Source organism: Macrobrachium rosenbergii, chromosome 57 (assembly GCF_040412425.1).
Source record: "Macrobrachium rosenbergii isolate ZJJX-2024 chromosome 57, ASM4041242v1, whole genome shotgun sequence".
Classification (NCBI taxonomy): Eukaryota; Metazoa; Arthropoda; class Malacostraca; order Decapoda; family Palaemonidae; genus Macrobrachium; species Macrobrachium rosenbergii.
Window position 1 is genome coordinate 7,305,500 of NC_089797.1, and position 22,328 is coordinate 7,327,827.

General features: G+C 38.1%; 2 protein-coding genes across 9 annotated transcripts in view; one reads left to right on the forward strand and one right to left on the reverse strand.

Annotated features, from left to right (window-relative positions):
- Positions 1-170: 170 nt before the first annotated feature.
- Positions 171-6,582, reverse strand: LOC136837043 (uncharacterized). The gene is made up of 2 exons (XM_067101619.1): positions 6,494-6,582; positions 171-3,874 (listed from the first exon to the last, which is right to left on the reverse strand). The coding sequence occupies exon 2, from the start codon at positions 3,573-3,575 to the stop codon at positions 1,617-1,619; it is 1,959 nt and encodes a 652-aa protein (XP_066957720.1). The 5' UTR covers positions 3,576-3,874; positions 6,494-6,582; the 3' UTR covers positions 171-1,616.
- A 4,864-nt stretch (positions 6,583-11,446) lies between these two features.
- The window catches only part of LOC136837046 (uncharacterized protein KIAA2013 homolog), a 31,817-nt gene continuing 20,935 nt past the window's right edge, over positions 11,447-22,328 (forward strand). For 3 of the 8 annotated variants that reach the window (XR_010852561.1, XR_010852559.1, XM_067101626.1), the window contains exons 1-3: positions 11,455-11,564; positions 17,826-17,897; positions 21,743-21,846. Coding sequence is in view for 4 of the 8 variants with exons in the window: in XM_067101626.1 (XP_066957727.1) it covers positions 17,842-17,897; positions 21,743-21,846 (160 nt within the window). In the remaining 4 variants the exon portion in view is untranslated. Of the gene's footprint in view, positions 11,808-17,825; positions 17,898-21,742; positions 21,847-22,328 lie in introns of all 8 variants that reach the window. The other 5 variants (XR_010852560.1, XM_067101627.1, XM_067101628.1 and 2 more) reach the window with 4 other exon arrangements.

The window sequence follows — 22,328 nt, forward strand, 5'->3', positions numbered from 1 at the left end:
CCACTACACTTCACTAGGCTGTGTATATTTACTGTTTACCGCTAACATGTTGCAGTAAGGGGCAGGAGAGCTCGGGGTAGACCCATGTGTTATAAATATTTATGACCAGGTTGATGTTACTGAAATCGGCTCTGAAACAACATCGCTATGGTGAATATAAGAGAAATGAGAAACTTGAATTTTTATTCCTCAAATGAAAAATTCCAAGATTAAAGTTGGGTGCTAAATTATCTCACATAAGCAGTGTAAAAGATGAACATTAGTTATATCAATAATATTATGAGAACTCACACGGTACAATATGCGAATAGAAAAATGCATTACAATAAGATGCAGTTGAAAAATTAAATAATAAATCACGAAACAAGTAAATATCTTGCTTATTTCAACATCAGTTGAGGGGTAAGTGAGATATGAAGAACAATTCTGTTAAAAATCTTATTTAGAAGATGTATTTTGTTGCAGAACTTTGGAATCACAACCGAACGTTCTATTGAAATGTTGCAAGATATCTATAACTACATTTTCTGGTAATTGATTTAAAAATTAGTGAATTTAATAAAATTATCCTAAACTACAAAGAAGACAAGTGAAATATAAAATTACAGTTGTATAGTGATTTCGGATTTGTTCAATTTTGTGAACAGAAAGGTGAATCTTGACGATAGCTCTTTCGTTCTGAACTTTGAAATGTAAACGAAATTGCAGACAGAAAAACATACATACAGACTGAAGGAGACTACGCTGTGTACGAGAGACAGACAAAGAACTGTTGTGACAGAAACACATAGCTGAGTTGACAGGAACTCGGGTAACTTGTTAGACTAAGAGACAGACAGCAAGCGAGGCAGAGATTATATTTCCGTTAGGTTATATGTCTGATGAAGATTCTGGGCTTTGATCGAAGAGAAGAAAAATCTATAATTCTATGTGAATCCTTGAAACACGTGCTGCAAAACACAAGGAACCCCACTCCATTCCAATCTGCATTTAAAGCTATTATTTAATTGAGCAAAGCTTCAGTTCTTAAAACGATTGAATTGATTACTATATCTAAAACAAATAAACACACTTGAATGGCCTTGTAACGCGCAGCGTGATGGCAGTTTGTTTTGACTTTTCTCTGTCCCTGTTTACTGGACAACTTCTTATGTGATTACGAAGAATACAAAGTCCAGGAATGGAAAATTGATAATCTACCATCCAGGCGGGTCAGAAATGAAGAAAATGCGATTGAATACTACTTCCATTTTCTACGTGATTACGTGACTGGTATTTGTTTTAGGCTGACAAAATTTCAGTTTTTTTTTACACAATTTGTCTAAGACTTGTTTTTAAAAAATCAAGCACAAATGCCTAAAATTAGATAATAAAATACTCCTCCAGTTTTAGAAAGTTAAGAATATTGTAAAAGGCCTTGTTCGATTATCAAAACTGACAGTCCGGATGCTTAAGAGGTTGTTACAGTAATTTGATTAAGTACATGTACAATTGAGATGTTAACGATTTTCAGTTCTTCACTTCCGTTTAATTACTTTTTCATTACTGGAAAGGAAGTCACCAGGAGCTTGTAGACAGTACACTGCAGATTCGCAAAGAGAATTTGTAACATGCAGCTATTGCCGAGCCATACGATCCATCCTCTGCACTGCCTCAGAACTGCGCTGTTCAAGTACTGCACAAAACCGGATGAAGTATAGAAACACTGACGCAACTTTTATTACAGAGACAAGCACCACGAGCAGAAATTTCACAATGAGAAACACGATGAAGACAACACATCCAAGATTGCACAGAAGTAAAATGACTGCCAGTACATTGACGAGTTCGGTAAGGGCTTTCCCTATGAGACCAGCTACAAGAAATGCTGCCACAATAACAAACATACCAGAGGAGACTGCCAATACAGAGATGAGCGAGATGATAGAGGCGGAAGTGAAGAAAATCCTTTTTGTCTTCATGTTGTAACAATCTAGAATTTCAGAGGAAAGTAATTCGGAACCTCCTGAGTAATGTGCACTACCCTGTTCCTTTGCAGATTCTTCAGTAGTTTGATTCTCTTCTTCTCTGCTTGAGGACGAGACCCTGAGGTCTTGTATGTCAATCCAGCCTTCGTTGTCCCATTCCTCTTCTGCTATCAAGATGTCCCAGTTTTCAATTGCCACAATGGCCTCTTCTCTTCTAATTATGTCTTCCCATTTGTTCCCAAAAACGCCTTTTTGTATTTCTGGTACACACAGCTCAGTCTGGTCCAGTATGTTCCATAAATTTCTCTTTGCCTGAGATGATTTTTCTCTCCTGCTTCTATACTTCCTTCTACCCAGGCGCTGCCTGTACAGAATGTATCGCGACGCCTTTCTGCCCAGGGATTTGCTACGCGTGCGGATATCTACTTTCGGAGGCGTGAACTGGACTTTACGTGGCATGTCTTTCGTAAGGTGACCATCACACTGGCATTGTTGCCAAAACAGCATGAGTTGCTCACCTGTTGGCAAAACTGTCTGAAAATTTCCGAATTGATTTTGCCATCCCTTAGAACAGTAGAGTCCTATCTGAACACAAATGGTTGAGCCTTGTGCCTGCCAGATTTCTTGAAAGGTTCCTTCTGTGTGGGGATTTGTATAAGATGTTGTTTGGTGCTCAGAATTTCTTTGGGTATTTTCTTCTGCGCTGTAAATGTCCAGTTCTCCTGTTTCCCAAGGGGCACCCATGACATACCCATTTCTATTATTGTTCAAAAGAAATTCATTGCGTTTGCACAGCTTATTTGTCAGGTCATGTGAACCAATCTTTGTTTCTTCCATGTCAGACAACTCAGAATTATTTTCACTCTCCAGTGCAAAAGAATTTCTGTCCTTGCGAGCAGGCCATTGATCTTCAGAATTATTGCTGTTAATCTCTTCTGAATCTTCATCATCGTCACCATCGTCATCATCATCAGAGCTGCCTTCTGCACTTTCAACAAACCTCCTTTTATGTCTCTGCCTAAATCGTCTTTGAGACTTGTACTGAGTAACAGTGGTGACCGATCGGTGTACATCTAACTCATCTAAGAAGAATTCTAAAGCTGCGTCTGTAGTTTCCTTATTTATTTTCGAAAACTGAGAGGCCAGGTTATAAAGCTGGCGGAGGACACCTTTCAGGGTCCCCAGTTTTAATTTCAGGTTGAGCAGCTCGAGGGAGGTGAGCATTTCGTGGCAGACTTCGTTTCGCTGGTAGGTCAGCCACCTTATCTTCTTTCTGATCTTCTCTAGGATGCCCCTGTTTTCGTCTTCCACGAGAACCTTGTCCATAACTTTCCGGGTCAGCTGGAGGTCGAAGAAAACTTCACTCGGGTTTGCGGTGAGTTTCTCCTTGTCATAACCTTCTTCGATCAGCTCTTTGGTCACATGCCTCCTCTCATTTTCCAGGCAGTAAGTGGCAATGCTTTTTGTGCCATTATCAGTGCCATCCATGGAGGAGTACACGATAAGGAAGATATCTTGGGATGCAGCCGCTGCCAGCTGCGTGATGTTCCACCAGTATCGAGTTGCCAGCTCTTGTCCCGTTGTGAACTTTGGAGGGCTTTTGTACATGGCGTCCTGCGCTCGTGCATGACAAGTATGATGGACAGCAGGACCGAAATTAGAGCTGCCGATGATAAATCTTTAGCATTTCCTTCGCGAGCAGTTCTTTGAGAAGCAACAGGAGTTAACATTTTAGTGTTTGAGATTCTATGGCCCTGTTTCCTTCAAGTGCTCTGCACTGTCATTTGGTCATGTGGCTCTGTAACATTTCCCTGCTTTGGGGCTTGTTGTATCTCCCCAGGAAATGCAATTTATTCCTCTGTTATTACTGCAAAGCCGTTTCCTCGCTAGGGTACCCCGTTGTCAGTCTGAAAAGAAAGTAAATTCGTCAGTGTTGTTGGTGTTATGATTATTATTGTTCTGCCAATGACATGGTGACAACTGCAAGACTAATATTACGATTGAAATCAGATAGAAACTTTATTGCAAGACTAATAGTAGCAATGTTAGAAACTTTATTAGTAAGTTTATCACCTTATTTGTTCAGTCAATAAGTGGGAGTGTAAGTGTATGGTTGTTCCTCGGTGCAGAAGAACAAACACATACGCCTCAAAATAATACACTTCATTCGTTTGCAAAGGAATTAAACCTTTCTGAGCTACCCTTCCTATTTTTATTTTCTAAGAGCAATTTTTTATTATTATTATTATTATTATTATTATTATTATTATTATTATTAGATACATATAACTGTAACACGTCGTGTAACTTCATTCTGTGTTGGTTACAGTTGTGTAACCTGTATATCAGTGATTCTCAAGCTGGGTGCAGTGGCACCCCTAGAGTGCCTAGGGGTGCCGCAAGATTGTCATGAATTTTGTCTTGGCTAGATCATCTCAATGGACATTCGTAAAGAAAAAAGTTTACAGAAGTCTTCATATAATTATTATCAATGTGTCTACTCAAATATATTAATATATATATATATATATATATATATATATATATATATATATATATATACATACAATGGATAATAATTTTATTCATTAAATGAGAAGTTTATTCATGCGATATGGTGGGATGGTGAAGAATGGGTACCATGGTAATGATTACATTAGTTATGGTGCCATCACTAAAAAAAAAAAGACTGAGAACCACTGCTATTTATAAAACCCTTTGCGGAGGTGGGGCCATTATTATTATTCTGCGGATGAACCCCATTCCTAAGGAACCACACAGGGGCCATTGACTTGAAATTCAAGCTTCCAAAGAATATGTTGTTCATTTGAAAGACAGAAGAGTACCAGGTTATAAGAGTTCAGGAAGGGGAGAGATAGGTGTGACGTGAGCATAATGAATTATCTAAATTTTCCAATTTTTTTTTTGTGATCATATCTCCACGTGTATTCGGACCATGGTATCTTTTATTTATAAAAAGACGTTGATATGTATATTTTACGCAAGCATGCATTTGCGACGTGCATAGAAACAAAATTACACACACACAACATGCATATAAATATAAAATATATATATATATATATATATATATATATATATATATATATATGTCTGTATGTATGTATGTATGTATGTATATAGAATATAGAATCTAGTGTTTACTTTTTAAAATATATATATATATATATATGTATGTATATATATATATATATATATATATATATATATATATATATATATATATATGATCAAGTGGTTAACGTTACCACTTTCAGATATAACAAGTGGGTTGGAATCCCGCCACGGGCGTCAGAAATTCTTCATTTGCTTCTGCAAGTTGGAGCATAGGCTTTGTAGTGACAAGCATATCGGAAAAGTGTAAAGGATTCAAGAAGTTGAGAGGGCATTGTGGTTATTACAAATATACATGCATACATACATACATGTATGTGCGTATGGATATATGTATGTATGATTACACTAACATGTGAGGTATATGTTCACTAACGTTCTTTAATGTTGTTGGGAGAAAAAGTTAAGTATACCTTAGTTTAACCAGACCACTGAGCTGATTAACAGCTCTCCTAGGGCTGGCCCGAAGGATTAGACTTATTTTACGTGGCTAAGAACCAATTGGTCACCTAGCAACGGGACCTACAGCTTATTGTGGAGTCCGAACCACACTATAGCGATAAATGAATTTCTAACACCAGAAATAAATTCCTAAAATCTTTATAAGTGCTTCTCTTAATGTCATTAGTCTTTCAAATTCTTTGTAAATAATATGCCCTTTTTTTGTACTGATCAAACTGTAAATTATTTGGAAAAGAGAATAGCACAGCATTAAAAAAATGAGAGAGATGCACAGGTGAACAGTGGAATTTTCGTACATGTTATGGAATCAACTAGACAGGGGCACAATTATAGCTTATTCCAGCAATGTAGTGGAAAAAAAAACATTATCAAGTCAAGTTTTATCAATGAATGCTTTCTTAAGAATATAAATGTCAGTCATGTAAGGTATGAACTCCATCCATTCATTTCAAAAGAAATATGTAAATTGTATTGATTTTAAGTAGAGTAGTCGACAGTGGAAGAGGGGAAAACAGGATCGTAAAGAAAGTGCTTTAGCTCAATCACTAACTAGTGTACGGATAGGCCTAACCCCTCTTGCCACCTGTCAGGTGTGAATATTTGGTCTCCAACGGTTTGTATGTCATTTTGTACTGTCCCCGTAGCATATATAAATTTAAAATTTCTGTCATTATGTACGAGTCCTTTGAAAGATTCTTAGATATTAAGACGAAACCGATCAGGATTCACACCCCGTGTTTATTTTTCTCTGTGGCAGCCTTGGATATACATGTATGTGTCTGTGACCACCAATAAACCAGTTATCGTATTAGCGGAAAACAAGACAACAGTCATTATTGAATTCACTACCTAAAACTTGAAACATCAACAGCTTCATGTACTTGTAAAAGGTTCATCAGTGTTACATCGACCAATACTACGTCACTCACCTCTGCCGGAACAATAAAGATATATTTTTAATCGATGCCTTTTGGCCCACCTGTCACTCACTTGAGCCTAATCAGAACTAACCCTGAATGACCATCGAAAGGCAACGTAGCTTGAAACGGCACAGGCATGACGTATTGTTTACCCCATGTTGGTATAGCAATATGGATCGTCCTGCTTTTCACACATACAGGTGGCGTGAACAAAGTGTTGTAGTTGTGGGGTCCATTGCTAGGTGGAACGAACGTTAACAATATTATTATTATTTTTAATTTTTTGCATTGATAATGTATCGGTCTAGTTCTGGTACACCCTAGCAAGCACGGGTAAGTGCGAAGGAATTCAACCATTCTGCTTTCGCCGCTCTTTGGCTGCCTTTCACACATACTGTACAGGTGGCACCAACAAAGTTTTGTAATTATAGGGTCCATCGCTAGATGGAAAGGAACGTCAACATTATTATTTTTTTGTTTACTGATAGTATATCGGTCTAGTTCTGGTGCACCCTAGAAGCACGTGTAAGTGCAAAGGAATTCAGTCCGACTCCATAGATTAGACTCTACCTTACAAACTAAAAAATATAAGCAATAAGGATATGACCCATACCTACTTGATTTTCTGCTTAATTTTCTTTTCAGTGATATGAAACTACAGAATAGTACCTAGCCTTAAGATATTTGGCATAAACAAAAGAAACATGTCTATCATAATAACTCAGCGTCAAATTCGTATCTCAGATCATCAGTTGTTTCTTGCCTTCACTCACACTGGAACTCTCTCTCTCTCCCTCTACCAGTTTACACATTTACGTAACCTATCATCGCAATAATATCTCTCTTGGACTTGGATGATTGGTGGCATTGAAATAAGAGCTATTTTTTTTTCCTGCCCATTTCAGTTATAGTGCTTTGTTATCGTTGCCGCTTAAAAACATTTTTACCCTCGCAGTAATGATTTAGTTAATGCAAGCCTTCACAACGCATCCCTGAATGCATTTAGCTACTTGATACCTGAACACCTAAATAATCATTTGTGTTCTTTTTTTACTTCTAAATTTATTTTCATTATTTTAATGATTCGACCAAGTAATGCGTTTTTCTTGCATTTCAACAATGATTACTTTGATATTGTTCCAGCTTACTTTGGGAGATGACCTAACTCCCTTTCCTTCTTACTAACGCACATACGAACTTACACTCCCTGAGTGTTAGGTGCTCTGATAATTCATGAGAACGACCGTTTTGACGCTGTCTCTGTTTTACCGGCACATGTTCTAGCGCCATGGATGCCAACTTTCCAATATCAGTCTACAACGTTAAAAAGTTTTAGATCCTTGCATTTAATCATCTTTGGTCCACCCTCTCCTAACAATTGATTCATAGTGCAACTGAGAGGTTTTCCTCCTGCTTCACCTTTCAAACTTTTACTGTCAACTTCCGTGTCAGCGCTGAATGGCCTTAGTTGCCCCAGCGCTTGGCACGTATGCCTAAAATCTTTAAATCAATCAGTCAATCCATCTGTTTGCTCGGTAACAATCTAGGTGACTGAACTGAATCCTCACGTCAGCAAAAGTTAATCCTGTTTCCTCATTGTTGATCTCTAGGAATGGGATGACCACACGTATGGTACCTTAAACAATAATAAAGAAAAAAAAAAGTAGTAACAAGCTATGTTACGTTTGAATGCATCTGACAAGTTAACAACGTCATGCTTGATGTGTCGTAGTTTATCACAGGGAACATCATTGGATCTTGTATGAATTCGACAAACATTTCAAAGCGCTAATTGGAACGTCGAAGTCAATTTCTCTTTGACAACCATTTAATTTTTGTGTCCAATGATTACGTTCAAAATCTTCATTATTTGCTTTGACTCCCTTTCAAATCTGTCTCTACTTATCCCGCATGATGTGCTGTGTATCACTATGAGTAAAACCGTTCATTATTTGTTCGATGACCTGTGCAAAGGTCTTTGCCGAGTCGCATTATGTGTGTGAGTGTAGGTGTGTCTCTAAACGCAAAGGAAAGAGAGCAGCGTATAAATAAAATACGACTTAACAAAGTTAATTATATGTATGCGGTTTTAAACAAAGGTCTCGATTCTGAGGTATGTAAATGAGCTGTTCAAGTTCAACATTTTCGGTAACAAAGGACTAAGAACTCTTGAACATTATCTGTTTTACTTTATTTCAAACAAAAGGTCGTTTGTGCCTTTGTAATCTTATCTAGTGTAATTCGGAATAAAGCAGCTGAATGTATTGGTTATCTTTAATTAATATGATTGCGAGGAATACCGTAGCGAGTTGTCTGTTTTCTGTTACAATTTATCTAATTTCCTTATTACCGATCTACTAAGAATTTAATTTTTCCTTGTATAAATTAAACTAAGTTTACTCGTTTGTAATAACAGTAAAGATATTGCTAATATTTTCTTTGGAACGATAAGAAAAAACTAAAAAAGACAAGACAAATTGACAACTTTAGATTGTTGTCATTAATGCCAGATGCGAAGCTAGCAAATATATATAAACTGTCGTCCACTGCGGATTTTCTGAGCTTCATAGATTCCTCGTCATATTTTTTTAATTTTGTTTACATTGCGATTTGCACCTGACCTCTTTTATTTGACCGATGTTAAATTATCATACAGTGCATTCTTTAAATGAAAATAAAGTAAATAACTGATTCTGCTCCGGAATCTGCAAGGGTTTTTAAAGCAAAGAATACACGTCCCACTTTTTTCTTCTTTTTTATCGCCTCCACGAGAGATCTGACATTTTTAAAGAGTATACTAAGAATTTCAACTGTTCTTTTCCTTTACATCTACCTACAGCTAAGCCTCTGTTGACAGGTAGGCTACCCTCTATCCTTACAGTCGCATGGTATGGCGTGACATTTTTGTTCTTTTTAGCAAAAATTTTGGTCACAAAAAAAAAAAAAAATACTTCAGGGAATTACGGCTATCCCAAATAGGATGATAACGGTCAATGCCCTCCACAAATTTGGCTTCCCCCTTCCCGAGCATCCCACACTCTTCGCTGAGGCCGCCACCTCCAATATGGCGTCTTTAGATATGAAACATACTCCTGGTCTGAAAACGCACCTGGGTTTTTATTACAATCGAAGGAAACGGCACCTTATCTACCTAAGACGTCTCCGTGGGACACCTGCTTATCTGGACCCTTCAAATCGTCACTTGTCTTCTCCCACAACACTTTCAGCCAAATTTCTGAAGTTCCCAACTGACCATTTTTATAGCATTTTTTTTCACGATCAAAATTATATCTGAAGACGCCTGTATTTTCAAATTGTACTGTATATCTTACTGTATCGAATGAAGTCTGTTGTCATTTTTTTTTTAAAAGGTAGGAGTTGCGGCCGCTGCAAGAAATGAGGATATCTTAGCGCAGGTGACAGTTTGCCCTGGAACCACGGTGACTGAAACCCTGCAACGTCAATTCGTTGCCTTTAGTAACTTTTCAATAAATGGACCCATTTTATTATTGGGAAGCAGAGTCATCATCATTAGCCTTAAACGAGAAGTTAACGAGAAAAGAAATTGATAACACAATGAAGCCAAGAACTCAATCTAATTAATATCATAGTGAGATGTTTGAAAGCTTAAATGCATAAGTATAGATTTAATCTTGGTTTTCGAGGGAGCTACAGAGACAATCAGCTTTAGTATGCAGGTAGAGATATGTCTTATTTATTGTTAGATTTTTTCATTATAATTCGGTAATTTTTTTTTACCACAAACAATTAAAACGCTTATAACAAAGGTTTTAAACTGACAGCGCATTCTGACCAAGATATGGAACGAAAGCTTCAAAGTGCCTTCTATGCCACTGTAGACCCACATTTTGAAAATAACAGAGCAGAAAAAAAGATTATGCTGTGAAGTCCAACAAAAACCAGTAAGTGGGTTGCACTTCTGTTTTTCATTAATATTCCTCTCGTTCTCTCAGAAGAAGCCAGGGAGAATAATAAGTACAAAACTGTAATGATTCATTTTTGCTTATAAGAGGTAATTCAGGGAGTCTGAAAAGTGTTCTCTAATTATCACTTTGTACTTGAATTTTGCACTTAATCGTGCAAAATAAGCACCGAACCTGTCACTGAATAATCTTACAATCACGTAAGAGAGAGAAAAAACTGAACTACATCTAGAGTAAATAGATAGATATTCTCATATCTTGTTCTCTTACGTGTTGTATGTAGATATGGAGAAAGTGCTATTCATATATATTTTTATTGCCTGTGCCTTATTGTTTTTCCAGAAACCGTAGACGTTGCCCAGTGCTTCACCCACATGAAGATTTCTTTAAAGCAGCGGTCGATATGCTTTCAAATAAATAAATAAAAGTTGCAGTGACTCCGGTTTTCTTAAAGCTGCCCCATTTACGGTAAAGCTTTTTTTAATATGAGCAACACGCCATATTTCATGTAATAAACCTACTTGTTCGCCATTAGTTTTCCCAATTATTTCTCCATTAATTCGACGGGATTTTCAAGAATAATACGACAATATACATAAAGAAATGAATACTGTAACCCTAAAAGAAACAACAGTGAGTCTGCGTATTGGTATCCCAAGGATAGCACGCCAGATTTTCTGTGATAAACCTATTTACCCGTCATTTTTTCAGATTGTTTATCCATTATTTCTATGGGGGTTTCTAGAATATAATGGCAATGTACATATAGAAAGGAATAATGTGATATCAAAAAATTACAAAGTCCGCGAGCTGTTTTTTTATTAATCTGCACTCGACCGTGGTGACATTTGTTTCTCCTTCGGTTATTTCTCCATTAATTCGACGAAATTTTCAAGAATATAACATCAGTATAAACAAAGAAATGAATATTGTAATCTGAAAGAAGGCAATATACATAAAGAAATGAATAATGTAATATCAAAAGAAAACACAGAGTCTGTTTGTTGTTTTTTTTATCAATCTGCACCCTGCCGTGGCGACAGTGCCGCCTTCAGTGTGCGCTCAAGTCATGTGATGCATTAACGGGCTCTTGGTCACGTCAGATGATCAAGTTGTATATCCATTGAAATGATTGGGTACGTAAAGCAATTATATTTAAATGTATCTCATTTTGAGACGTTTGGACATTGTAATAATGTTTTATTTTAATTTGTGGGAGGCAGGTGTGTCTGCACTCTGTTCTGACACTCAAGAACTGCGATGTTTTCGTCGCCTTTATTAGTGACTTCGATGTTTTTTTATTTGTTTTCAAGAGTTATCCTTCTCGGGATAACATCAGTTCTAGTTGCTAACTTAGGATAAGTGTTTGGGATGCACCGGTATGTAATACTATGTGATGTTATCAATATATTAATTCGTTTTCGAGGCCCAGTTCATGAGACTGTTCCTATTGAGACTGGGATACGTGAGCCGAGTTTAGCCTTGCTAACGTAGTCAATCGGGATAGCCCGTTTTGTGTCGACAGTTTGCCAAACTTTTAGTTTACTCTAACAAAAATGGCCACAATAAACCCTTTCTATGTCAAATTCGACTTCTTTTGATGTTTTGAAGTGTTCCTATAGATAGTTTTTGTAGGCTAGCCCATAGCCTGGTAGTGTTTCCAGAGCACAATCCTGTCGTATATCCTAGGCTAGGCAATATCCTATTTATTTAGAATATTGGTATTTTTAAGTATGTGCTCCACACAGACTATTACCTTGGGAATTGAATTTTCCTATACTTTTAGTGTTGCTGATGAAGGAGTTGGTGTTGATTATTGTCGGTCAATTGTTATTAACCTCGTAGCCTATTTACTCAACATGGTTGGGGACCCTTTGGGAACACGGGGTTTTGGAAACGTCGGGAGGTAGACCGTACCACCATGTTGTTGTCATGGAATGGCTCCGCGCATTCACAAGTCGCCAAGGAGCCGTATGTTTAAGAAGGGATTGGCTAAGGAAACCTATTATAAAAGGAACTGTTACTAACTTAACATACCCTCATCTAACCTACCCTAGTAGGCCGTGTTACATACCTGGACCCCCCGGTGAAGGAAACTCCACTTTTCACCAAAAGCTCCCCTATAACACTGGGCATGTGCGATAGCATTCCAGGATGGCCATTGTAGAACTTCTCAGGTTAATTACAGTCGACTGAAAAAATTAAAGGTAAATTCTTGATAAACAAGCAAAATACTATTGAAAAAATCAATTTCCAAAGTAATACCCGATGCAGAACTATTGCTTAGTTCTACCAGAATATTCATTGCCTTTTATTAATGCTTTTGATTATATTTGTCTTGTTTACGTTTATGACATTTTACATCTGGTTTGTGTTTTTACACTCATCCCAAGGGGCTGAGGCTGGTAGGGGTGAGTGTAGAATGACGGGAACAGGTTCAAAAGAGGAAAACAAACCTAACCATTCCTAGAATGCTGTGTCCTGACCTAACAAGACCTTACCTTCCTAACCTCACTTTGTGCGCCATGCCCTGATCTGGCCGGGTGGGCTTCGCACTCCCTGGACCCCCCGAGTAACTAAACATCGGAGACAATGGACTAGGCTTACATTTGGAGGTAATCCCGTCATTCTGCAAACTACCCAGCTGGTACTAAACATGGTTGCTATTTTGCATGTAAACTGGTAGTTACCGAACCTAGAGGGCCACGTTAGTAGTCTTCAGTTTTACTAAACTGTCTAGCGTAACAACCTAATATACCTCAATCAAGGAACCAGGTACTGGACCAAGGCCGTTACCTTCTGTACCCTGAGTGCTTGCCTACCCTTAGGATATAACTGTTACTCTCTGTAGGGGGGTGGTGCTGTCAGTGCACCGCACGCAGTTTTTTTTGCAGCTCCATCTGACTTTCCACCCTCTCCTAATATTCGTTTTTTAGTGCAACTGTGAGGTTTTCCTCCTGTTACTCCTTTCAAACCTTTTTGCTCTCAATTTTCCTTTCAGCGCTGAATTACGTGATAAGGTCCCAGCATGTGGCCTTTGGCCTAAATTTATATTACATTCCATTCCTATAATTGTTACTATCCTATGGAAGTGATTCTAAGGAAGAGCTCTGGGCAGAGTTACTGTTTAATAATGAAATTTTTTTACTGTACAATATAGAAAAGGGTATATATGATGCATTACAGTTGAGATAACTTGAAAATTTTACCAAAATAATGAGAAATTTACCATCTTTTGGTTATATCTTTACATAGAAAAGCTCCATGAGATGCCATGTTTAATACCAGCCCCTCGGGATTAAGATAAAAATATGAAAGACAGCAAATTCTCACATTTCGGTAAATTTTTCAAGTTATTTCATCTTTACTGCATCATATACACCCTTTTCTATATTGTTCAGTCAAAAAATTTCATTAATAAACCATGTCTCCATGCAGAGCTTTTCCTTAGAATTATCACCTTTGAGTATTACAAACCTGCACCTTTTTTGTTTGAGTAGCCTATTCCTGTGCTTACTTGGAAATGGTTGTTGAAGTTTGGTAAAAAATTGGGTAATTGCTAGTAGCTTGGTGAGTTGAGGGCGTCTCCCACTCATCCGTCAAGGGTGCGCGTCGTGCTGCTCTCTTCACTAACAGCCCTGTTGAGATTAATAAGTATAGGATAAGTGTTGATGACTATAGCTTGTGATTGGTATTTGGGTACAAATGTAGAATGACAGAAAGTTGTTTTTCTGAGGAGAAGATGTAACTGAAACTGTTAGAATTGTATTTTAAGTTTTGAGTTAATCCAGGAATGGAAGGACAGTATATTGCAAAAAATCTTCAAAAGAATAGACTCTTATCTGTCGTAGTGCTTTGGAAACTTACTCTGGAGTGTTCAAACGTGTTTTGCATTGGCTTCGCTCTCAGGCAACAGAAAATTATCATCAGAGATATTTCAACAAGGATACATCCTAACAGAACCTTCCCTCAACCTAAGTTGAAGAATAATTTTGCGATGAATAAGATGAAAGCTGAGGCCATTGGAAATGCTTGAACAATCTGCGCATGACCCTCACCTTTGGTGATCGGCAAGCCATCTTAAATACATGAAAGAACTAGGAACAGAGTGGTCCATGGTTTCCCCTCATGTAGATTAGAAACTTATGGAAATTATGGGTCATATGTAAAAAAAAATTCTGACTATGATTACGTGACTAGGTGATGTTATTTTTGGAGATTTTATGCACCATTTGTCAGTTGGAGGATTGCATCAATAGGCATAGCCATTGCACACCACCCTACAGACTACCAGGCTTTTGCATTACAGGCAGTCCCTGATTATCGGCGGGGTTCCATTCCCGACGACGTAATGACAACCGAAAATCAGCGATAATAGCACTGATCCCAGGTTAGTGGCGCCGATAACCGGTGATCAGCACCACCGATAAGAGGCGATCAGCACCGATAATCGGTTATCAGCGACGAAAATCTGGTTATCGTCGTCGCTAGACAAGCGCCGTAAAACCGGATCGCTAGTAACCGAGGCTGCCGATTACTGGGGACTGCCTGTACAGGCATTACTAATAAGAATAAGTGTGTGAGTGAGTAACAAAAGAGTGTGTGTGTCTGTGTTTGTGTCCAAGTTGGTTGGTCTCCACCGCTGTTGTTCTTTCTGCAGGAGTAGAATTTACAGCCCAGATTCTTCCTGCAAGGAGTGCACTGAGAGGTCCCCCTTACAATGGAACAGATTTGGGGAGAAATGTATGAAGACATAGCAGTATTTGTCACTTTCCTCCCATTGAGGAACATTCCACCTTTGACATCACCAACTCTTTTCATTTCCTTCTCACCAGACTGCATTCCACCCATCCTGCTTTTCCTGCTCATTCTCCTCTGGCTCAGTCTGAGGGAAGTATGTGAGTGGAGGTGGTTGCCTATCCTGCACTCTCAGACATTGGTATATTGGTTGTGCTTGCAGAATTCTCCTCAGGTGAGACCTCAATGTGTGCTCTTGGTTTATCAATACTTTCCCCTGCTTTGCGGACTGTTCCAGGCATAATGGCTTTCCTCAAGAACTCAAAGATGATATGACCTTCTTTGGCATTGTCAGAGACCCACTTTCTGGTTAAACTACTTTAATACTACTACAGAGGCCCACTTCTGACTTGACCACTTAGCCTTAGCAAAGTGGTTCACTGCTATTCATGGTAAGGAGGTCATTCCCATTAACCCTTGTGTTGCCATTGTGGTGCCTAAGGGAGACACCTCCTTCTGGACATTAGCATGGCTTGACATATGACTGAATACACTTGCTGACTTCTGTTACATTTGTCTCATTGTCAGATGTTTTTGGAAGCATCAATGTGGGGTGCAAACTTGGAGAGCCTACATGTGTGGACAGGAAATGACCGTCTGTACATCAGTGTCATGGAGAAGTGAGTAGCACTGCTGGCCTTGCAAATATTTCAGGAACAAGTAATAGGCCACTCTGTTGACCTAATGAGCGACAGCTCATCTGTAGTATAATACATCAACAAAAAGGGTAGATTGGTCTTCTCCTTTGTCAGTTGGTGAAGCAGATGCATGAATGGGCGGCTTGCTACACCATTAAGCTTTCAGCCTGGTACATCACGGGTAGGAGTTATTCTTTGACTGGCCAGCTCTGTAGTTGGGAGTGAGTCATAGGGACATATTGGTCCTGATATCTTTGCATGACAGAAAGGCCGTTCAAGCTTTAGGGAGTACTGGTAATCGACCTGTTTGCCAAGCAGGTAAACAGGAAGCTCCTGTAAATATTACTCGCAATATGTGACCCATAGGCTGCTCTGGAGGATACCTTTCAGCATCTCAGTCTTTCTGCCATTCAGACTGAATCAGTGAGTGTTTAACTGATTGTTGATCTCCCTGGGTCTCAGGATGAGTTGGTGGATTTTTTTTGGCCACACAGTGAGTGGTACTAAACCATGACCTGAGACTTCTGGTTGAGACATTGTTGGCCTGTGTTTCTTTATCAGCCCCACATGCTGTGTTACCACCAGCCCTTGGAGGTGCTTACCCATCAAGGATAAAGACTATCCAGCAGCTATTGTGAGAGACTTTTCTTGCAGGACTGCAGAGGAGATGTTTTGCTGTCTCTGGAGGTCCTCATATGCTGTTTGTAAAAGGAAGTGGCTGTCTTATGTGGTTGATGCCTCAGACAGGGAGTCTCTTCTGTTAAAGCCAGTTGTCAAAAGATTGCAGACTTTCCCTCTTGCCTTCATAAAGACAAGTTCCTCGTGGACCCCTAGGTGAATGGCTATTGTTCTTCCTTGAGCCAGGTATTCTCACTGAAGGACATGGACCTCTTATCCTCAGTAGAGTTGCTCATGCCTTGCCCTTCAGTCTAACTCAGGTGCTGTACGAACTTCTGGGAAGTCTCCACATGGCAGATTCACTCTCAAGACTGTTTTTATTTCGGCTTTAGCTATGATGAAGCTTGTTGGTGAGTTGTACCACTAATCATGTCAACTGTGGCATTTGAAGGGCTGGGGATCTCTTGTTCTCATTCATTCCTGAGTTTTGTGGCAAACCCTCAGAACCCATCAGTTCCTGACAGAAAATTCTCTCCCCCTCTTGAGATTTTGTTGATGATGCTCTAGATGAGAAGTCATCATGCCAAGTGTGAACTTTGCATTACTCTCTGAATTACATTTCAAATCTTAGGCATAAGTGTGAGTGTCTATTTGCTTCATGAGGCAGCCAAGCAGGCATACAGGTCATCTGGTTAGGGTGAAGACCATCAGTCTAGGTGAGAGGTCATACATTCAAGGCATTTTTGAGGAGCTTATCAGTTTTGTGGATAAATGAGGATTGGGGACTTTCATCGACAGACCACTTTTGCCTCATTCTACTGGAGGTAAGTTGCCCACACATCTTTGGATACCTTCTCTTTAGGATGTGTGGTGGCTGCTTGAAAGGTTATGTAGATACATAAGGTCCCCATGGACAGAAAAGCATGTATTTAAGGTAACATAAGACTTGGGTCAAATGGCTGAGTGACTGGCTTCTCTTATTCCTTTCTTCCTTTCTCTTGTAAGAGGCAGCTTTCAAGCCAAGCACATGCTTGAATGGGCCCTGGTGAGTTACACAACTGATTATTCTATCATAGAGTTTCAGCTCAAAAGATGAAATTCCTTCTGCTCTCCTTTAAACAGGTTGGAGCTGGGGAGTTAGTACCTTATCACCTGGGCTCATTATGTAGTTACCTGTATTGGCCTCAACAAATAATATAGCAGTGATTATTTATAGCAAGGCCTCAATAAATAATATAGCAGTGGTTATTTATATTGCTAAAGGGGACTCATTGCAAGTTGAAAAAGGGTGTTGCTCTATTGTCTTTGGTTTTTAAACATTTTCACTTTTTTTTTTTTTTTCAGGAGTTAAGTCAACAGCATGGATGTCAGTGAACTTGTCAAAAGGGCAAAGAGAGCATTAGATGGATATATATCGTAAGTAGATCTTGCCATCTTTTCGTGGTTGTTTCCTGGCTTGTTGTCAAGATTTATGCTCTGTGTTTTTATGAAAAAGTATTTGTTTCATTACAAACCCATTGCTTTACATAAGCCTAATGGTATTTTCCATCCAGAATCCTGAACGCCTCTAGTGCTGAATACCAGTCACCCTTTGTGCCTTTTGGTGTTTGAATCATGCTAGCAGCCTTGTTTTCCAGAATTTTTTTTCCTCTAATCTTTTTAATTATTTTGAATCATTAAAGCATAAGCATTCTAAACTAATCATTTGCAGTATGCTCTCATTTTAGTAATTAACTAAAACCTTTAAATGCTTGCAGTCTTGTTTCCCATATTTATGCTCTAATCATCCTTGTAATTTTTTTTAATCATTAAATTATCTGGATACCTGAATTTTAAATTATTTTACTGTTATATTTTCAGTGTATTTATATTTTAGTGTCTGTTGACTTTCACTTGATAGTAATTCCTCACCAGCCTGAACACCTGTTTTCACAGGTTGCCACACTGGACTTAGAAACATATCTAAATTTTTTTAGTAACTCTGGCTAAAAAACAACTGGCAGTTTACCTGCTCTTGAGGGCCTTTACTCTTTTTCATTTACTTTTGGCAAGGACAGTCAATTTTGCTGACCTTTTGATTCCTCTAGCGCCTCCTTTCTTTCCCACATACTGATATGTTTTTTCTTATTAATCATGCATTTTGGTGAAGCTTTTTTTTAGAGTAGATTAAGTCATTGTTATTTCTTAGTGACTACCTTGCAGTTACACTTTCTTTCTCATGCTTAGGCTCACAGTGTTTTTTTTTTTTGTGTGTGTTTAGTGTAGTGCATGAATTGGTGCCCTGTTCTTGCTAGTTTGTGGTTCTATTTTGGGCTCAGTTTTAAAATTTTACTTAATGTGCTTTGCTGTTTAAGTAGCAAAACATTTTAGGATTATCTGGCTTTGTAGTGAGCCTTTTATATTATAGAGAGGTGGTATTGAGGGTTAAAGAACTCCGAGGTAGAGATTAGCAGGCTCTTCAGTACCATAATGAGATGAAGCAATGTCATCATAACTAAATGGATGGCCTTACGGACAGCTTCAAAAAATGCCAACAAATTCTGAGTTTCATGTTGTTCCTGTAACACAGTTCTGACGCACATCATGAAGCTGCTTCCTGTCTTCTGATAGCATTGTCAGCTGAGAGAACTTTGGTCTTAGAACAGCGCCACTCCCCTTGTACAGCACACCATCAGATGTATAGACGTTTTCTTATTCAGAATCATCCTGTGTGGTACACACTAGTGCTTCCAGTAAAGCTAATGACTGTGGCTCCTCATCTAGCCATATAGCCATAGTCATGTTTTTCACTCATGCCATATGAAGAGGGCAGGAAAATCTTTCAAAATATTCTCTGCATCATCCTGAGAATTCAGGTTGTGCCACATGGCACACATCAAGCAAGAACACTAAGCTGTTATGTCTGAGAAGTGTGATTCCTCTGCTGAAATCGAAGCATCTAAGCTAAAGGTCAAAGATTATGAGTTTAGGGCCATAGCAACTTTGGTTTCTTTGAAAGTCACTTCAGATGTTTGTACAGTTCTAAACCTGGCTACTATTTTTAGATTTTACTTGAAACTTTTAAGTACTTGGCCTCATATTCAGTCAGTACTGTTTCAGCAGTAGGACAAGTTTTGCCTTGACTGAAAAAATGAGGGATTGAGACAAATGCATCATCTTATTCACCCTCATAAAGCATTCCTTGACCTCTAGGCGTAAATATCTGGGATATATTCAGCTATGCCTTATAACAATGATAAGCATTTTTGCTGTGGGGTATACTTTCATTCACAAGTTGAAATGCAATTCATGGCTTTATTAACAAGACCCATTCTAGATCAGGACTCCTGGCAAGCCTCAGAATTATTTTGCTCCTATTAACCTTTAGATAGCAGAGTTCATTGGCCCAGTTGGTAAGTTGATGGCAATAAGTCCAGCCCACCTGGGTAGCTACACATGCCGACATAAAGCAAGGATTTATGTTGAAAAAAGTGTTACTTAGAAAATAAAGATTTTCATATACAAACCCATTCTTAATGAAAAATTCCCCACCTCTCAAACCCATCAAGCTGTAGCTGGTTCAGCCTATACAAAGAATGACCTTTGTTCACCTTGAGGCACTCAGGTATCCAGATGCATTCTCAGATAGGTGAAAAGAGGAACTTTTTCATCTGGGATGTGTCGCACATATTCCGATTCAGCCAAGGATACAGGAACATGATTGTGTATTACTTATTCAAAAAAATAAATAAAATAATATTGAAAAATCTAAGAGGCTGTATCTACCAAAACAAAGTAAACATTTCGTAGGATGAAATAAAATATTTAATTGAAACAGGCTGTTAGTCAATAAAGACTGGATATATAATAAGGATGAATGAGTTTTTACGAAAATATAAGATTTGAAATTTGTTACTGTACTGTCAAAAAGAAAATACCACATTATATAAAAGGACAGTTGTTAATTTATGGTATCAATGTGATGCGACAGGTGTTGTTTTTTGTATACTGCATATCCCAAAGAGGAAAGGTTCAACATATGCTTGAAAAGTATCAAGAACTGGCAGAAGTATATTTGCAAAATAAAAAAAAAATTGCGGGGACCCCAGTTTATTGAGCTCATTGGAGAAAAGCAACTCACTGGACATGTCCTCATATTAGACAAAGGAAACATCATTCAGCTTGAGAAAAGTCGACATTGTTGCTTTCCCCTTCCCTTCCAACTCATCGCTGTTTTTATGTTATGTTGTGGGTCACAGCTGTGACTCAGTAAGCACAAGTGACGAGAAAGTCCTATAATTAGAATTGCCATTTCCTCAAATGACGTTTCCTGAACTATGCACTGGCTTGCTGATGTGTAGTCAGCGAAGGTATATGAATGATGATGGCTGGGGTGTCGTATTAATGGGAATGAAATTTTGGCACTGGCAAAAAGAACTTGGCAAATTAGTATTCCAGAGAACAGGTAGTACCTAGGTACGTTTATGTGTGAAGATATTGATAGGCATTTTAAATTTGATACATGAATTGAGAATACTGTATGAATAAAATAGGGGTTGGAAGGAGACAGAAATGATGTTGCCACAGATTAGGATAAAAATTAGTGAGTCTGTAAAGTACTCTATGAAAAAGTTTAATTTTATTTCTTATGTAAGTACAAGTGTTCATGAGAAATGGATAAAATATCCAATACTAGTACAAAATTGAAGTCTGTGCCGGCTAAAGCTTGATTTACGTTGGGCCGGAATTCCCCCTGATAAGTAACATTCTGTTAATGAACGCCCCAAACCCCAAAGAGTTCATTATTGATAGTATGTGCTGCTTTTGCAGTCTTTTACACCTTTTTTTTTTGTGAAAAGGTCATGTATAAATTCTCGTAGTTTTTAAATTTAAGAGATGTCGGGAGCATTAAATGTACTGTACTTTACTCTTGTATCTGATAGTTATGGAAAGATCCAAAGCTGAACAGGTTATCACTTCCATTATCTCAGTTTTCCTTTATTCATTCTGATGTGACAGGCATTTTGACAAGGTTACCTAACCAAGAAAGATATGGTACGTAAGTGTTGGTGTTTCACTAATGCCAGTTCCTTGAAGAGAATCATTGTGTTCATATGCTGTTGCTTTTATCTGTTATTTGATATTCAATTCTATCACTAAAAATGAATGAATGCAGGATTCCAAAATTTATATATAAATTTTAATCTCAGTTGTTAAAAATATAAAATTATATCACTTAGATTTTTGCTAAATGCTGAATGATGCTTATTTCATGTTTCCAGGTATCGCAAGGCTGTTTTGGTAGTGTTAGTTATTCTTGTAATCCTCCTTTATTGTGGACCATCGATTTTTCGTTTAGTCCTTAACACAAAACCTTCAATCACAGGTAAGTGAATGTAGTAGTTAAAGCTATGGGTGATTGATTATTAGGCTTAAATGACTGCTTTGTTGATTGACAGTACTTCAGAGTTAAAAGTTAATGAGCTTTGAAAGGTAACATTTTTATTTATTTGTAAAACAGTTCTTTTATGCATCAAGTTCACTTCCTACAGTCATTGAAGAAAACACCTTCCCATTTTACTCGTTCCATGTTTAATTCCTCATTAAAGAACAAGTCACTCATGTCTGCTGCATGTTAGTACCTCACTTATCCAAGTTGTCCTTAACCTCATTCGCCTAGTAAATTAAGGCTAACCCAGATTATCATGAGAGGTTCCATAGCCTAACTAGATGAGCTCAGAAGAGTTTGAAAAGCATTGCTGTCGAGAAACTATTGCAGTATCTTATGTAAAAGGACAGAAAATTATTTAGTACATTTCATTTACCTTAAAATGCAGGATGTTTACTTGAAGTGTAGGCTATCTTTTG

What these genes read in the sequence shown, in the direction of transcription:
- LOC136837043 (XM_067101619.1), bottom strand. Translation starts at nt 3,575, where the DNA reads ATGTACAAAAGCCCTCCAAAGTTCACAACGGGACAAGAGCTGGCAACT.